This window comes from Triticum dicoccoides, chromosome 6B (assembly GCF_002162155.2).
Source record: "Triticum dicoccoides isolate Atlit2015 ecotype Zavitan chromosome 6B, WEW_v2.0, whole genome shotgun sequence".
NCBI lineage: Eukaryota > Viridiplantae > Streptophyta > Magnoliopsida > Poales > Poaceae > Triticum > Triticum dicoccoides.
In genome coordinates this window covers 650,509,044-650,510,912 of record NC_041391.1, presented here as the reverse complement: position 1 = coordinate 650,510,912, position 1,869 = coordinate 650,509,044, and the positions used below count along the sequence as shown (strand labels likewise).

At 51.7% G+C, this 1,869-nt stretch overlaps 1 protein-coding gene across 4 annotated transcripts in view; it reads left to right on the top strand.

The window, feature by feature from the left end:
* Nucleotides 1–73: 73 nt before the first annotated feature.
* The window catches only part of LOC119324423, a 5,273-nt gene continuing 3,477 nt past the window's right edge, over nucleotides 74–1,869 (top strand). For 3 of the 4 annotated variants that reach the window (XR_005156927.1, XR_005156926.1, XM_037598212.1), the window contains exons 1-2: nucleotides 76–1,012; nucleotides 1,370–1,648. Coding sequence is in view for 1 of the 4 variants with exons in the window: in XM_037598212.1 (XP_037454109.1) it covers nucleotides 902–1,012; nucleotides 1,370–1,648 (390 nt within the window). In the remaining 3 variants the exon portion in view is untranslated. Of the gene's footprint in view, nucleotides 1,013–1,369; nucleotides 1,649–1,869 lie in introns of all 4 variants that reach the window. The other variant, XR_005156928.1, reaches the window with a different exon arrangement.

Here is a 1,869-nt window from a genome sequence, read left to right as displayed (position 1 = left end):
CCGTTTCCCCTCGCTCCCCCTTCCTCTTGTCTCTCTCTAACCTCTCTTTCCCCGCCCCAGGTGAGCAGCGTCGCCGCCCTGCCCCGTTTCCACCCCACGGCCTACAGATCCGGCCGGCCTCCATTGCCCTTGTCGTTCCCGTGCCCGGATCTGGCCGGAGTTCACCGCCACCGTGCCCGCCCGTGTCGGCAACGTGGCGGCCTCCTCAGCCTCGAGGGCGAGCTCCCAGTTGACCGCGTCCGCCGCCGCGACGCCTCGGTCCACCGCGGCCTTCAACGCCCGCCGCGACGCCTCTGTACGCCGCGCTCTACAACGCCAGTCGCGACACCTCGCCCCATTCCTGGGCTCTGGCGGCGCTCACGTCCGCCGCGACGCATCCCCTGCCTTGCTTGTGCGGTGTTGACGCCGGCGACAAGCGGTTCAGTAGAGGCAGGGTGTTTTTTTGCAAAAAACCAAACGTTATCTACAATTTAAGTAGGACTGCACATTAATTTCGGGAAAATAGGGGGACTTTTTTGCAAAAATGACAGCGACGGACGACCAGAAGCATTAGCTGCTTTATTAGTAGGGAAAGATACAGTTTCCATCCGAATTGGTCAGCTTGAGTTCAAGCTTCAAACGAGAACGATGACAAGTTGTGAACAACTGGGCCGCGCCCTGTTTGGTCTCCGACTGCTTGACGTACGTGCTACGGCGTACGCCTATTATAAACGAGGGGAATCCCAACGGCGAAAAGCTGCAACGTCATCTTTCCTCCGATCGACCTAATTTTCTCCCGTCGGCCGGCGATCAATCTGCTTCAAGTTCAGCTAGGTTTTTCAGCTAAAAGAAAAGGTTTAGCTAGGTTTGCGCTCATACGTGCATCTGGTCGGGTGGGTCTGCTCGCATCAGCGCGTCCACCATGACAATGTTGTCGCGGAGTTCTGATCCTCCCATGGATGTCCAAAAAGGCACTGCCTGGCCGGCGGCGACAGAGGAGGAGGAGCTGTCCTGCTGTACCGCGGCGTCGCTGGTGAGCCTTTTTCTTTTCACCCGCCTTCTTCCTTTGCTTCTAGCTAGTTCTAGATCAATCTGTATGAAAGCCTCTATAACAAGAGCATCCCGTTAGCTTCACCTTCTTCCTATATATGTTTCTGTTTGCTGATGATGTTGGCCGTTCTACTATTTGCTAACAAATCTTGAATGCTCCGTACGATGCTTAGTGATGTTTGAACCTTTTGTCACGTCTAGTCTAACCAAGTCAAATTTATCTCCCTCGTCGTTGATGGTTACATAGTACAATTTATCTCTGGCCTCTCAAATTTTCTTTTTTGTGCTCTGGAACTCCAATTATCTATCCTGCCGCTCACTGCTTGTGTCTGCTTTGTAGAAAGTGTTCATGGTGCTGTATTCGCTGTATATGGTTGGCCTGATCATATGGATGTTCAAGGTTTGCGAAAATTGGTGGCAGGCATGGCCGGCTGTTTTTCTCGTGTTAGTCTGGGTATTGGCACTCCTGGTGCTTGCCGGGCAACATGCCAAAGTAACGTTGTCCGCGAGTTCTGATCATTGCCTGGACCTCGAGAAAGGCGCTGGGCCAACGCTGACCAAGGAGGAGGAGCTGGCCAAGGTGAACTCTCGCATTGCCAAGGGTATCATGGTGGTTCTGGTGAGGCTTTTGCTTTTCTCCCGCACCTTCCTATTTTGCTTCTAGGTCTATCTAGTTCCAAGTCAAAACTTATGGTCCTCCAGCATAACGAAAACTTATGCATGCTAGCTATTAGTATGTGTTACTAAATTACTTGTAGGTTTGCTATCATTGTGCTCATACATACAACTATTTTGAAAACAATGTCACAGCTAGTACCAGGCCTATATATATGTATGTAT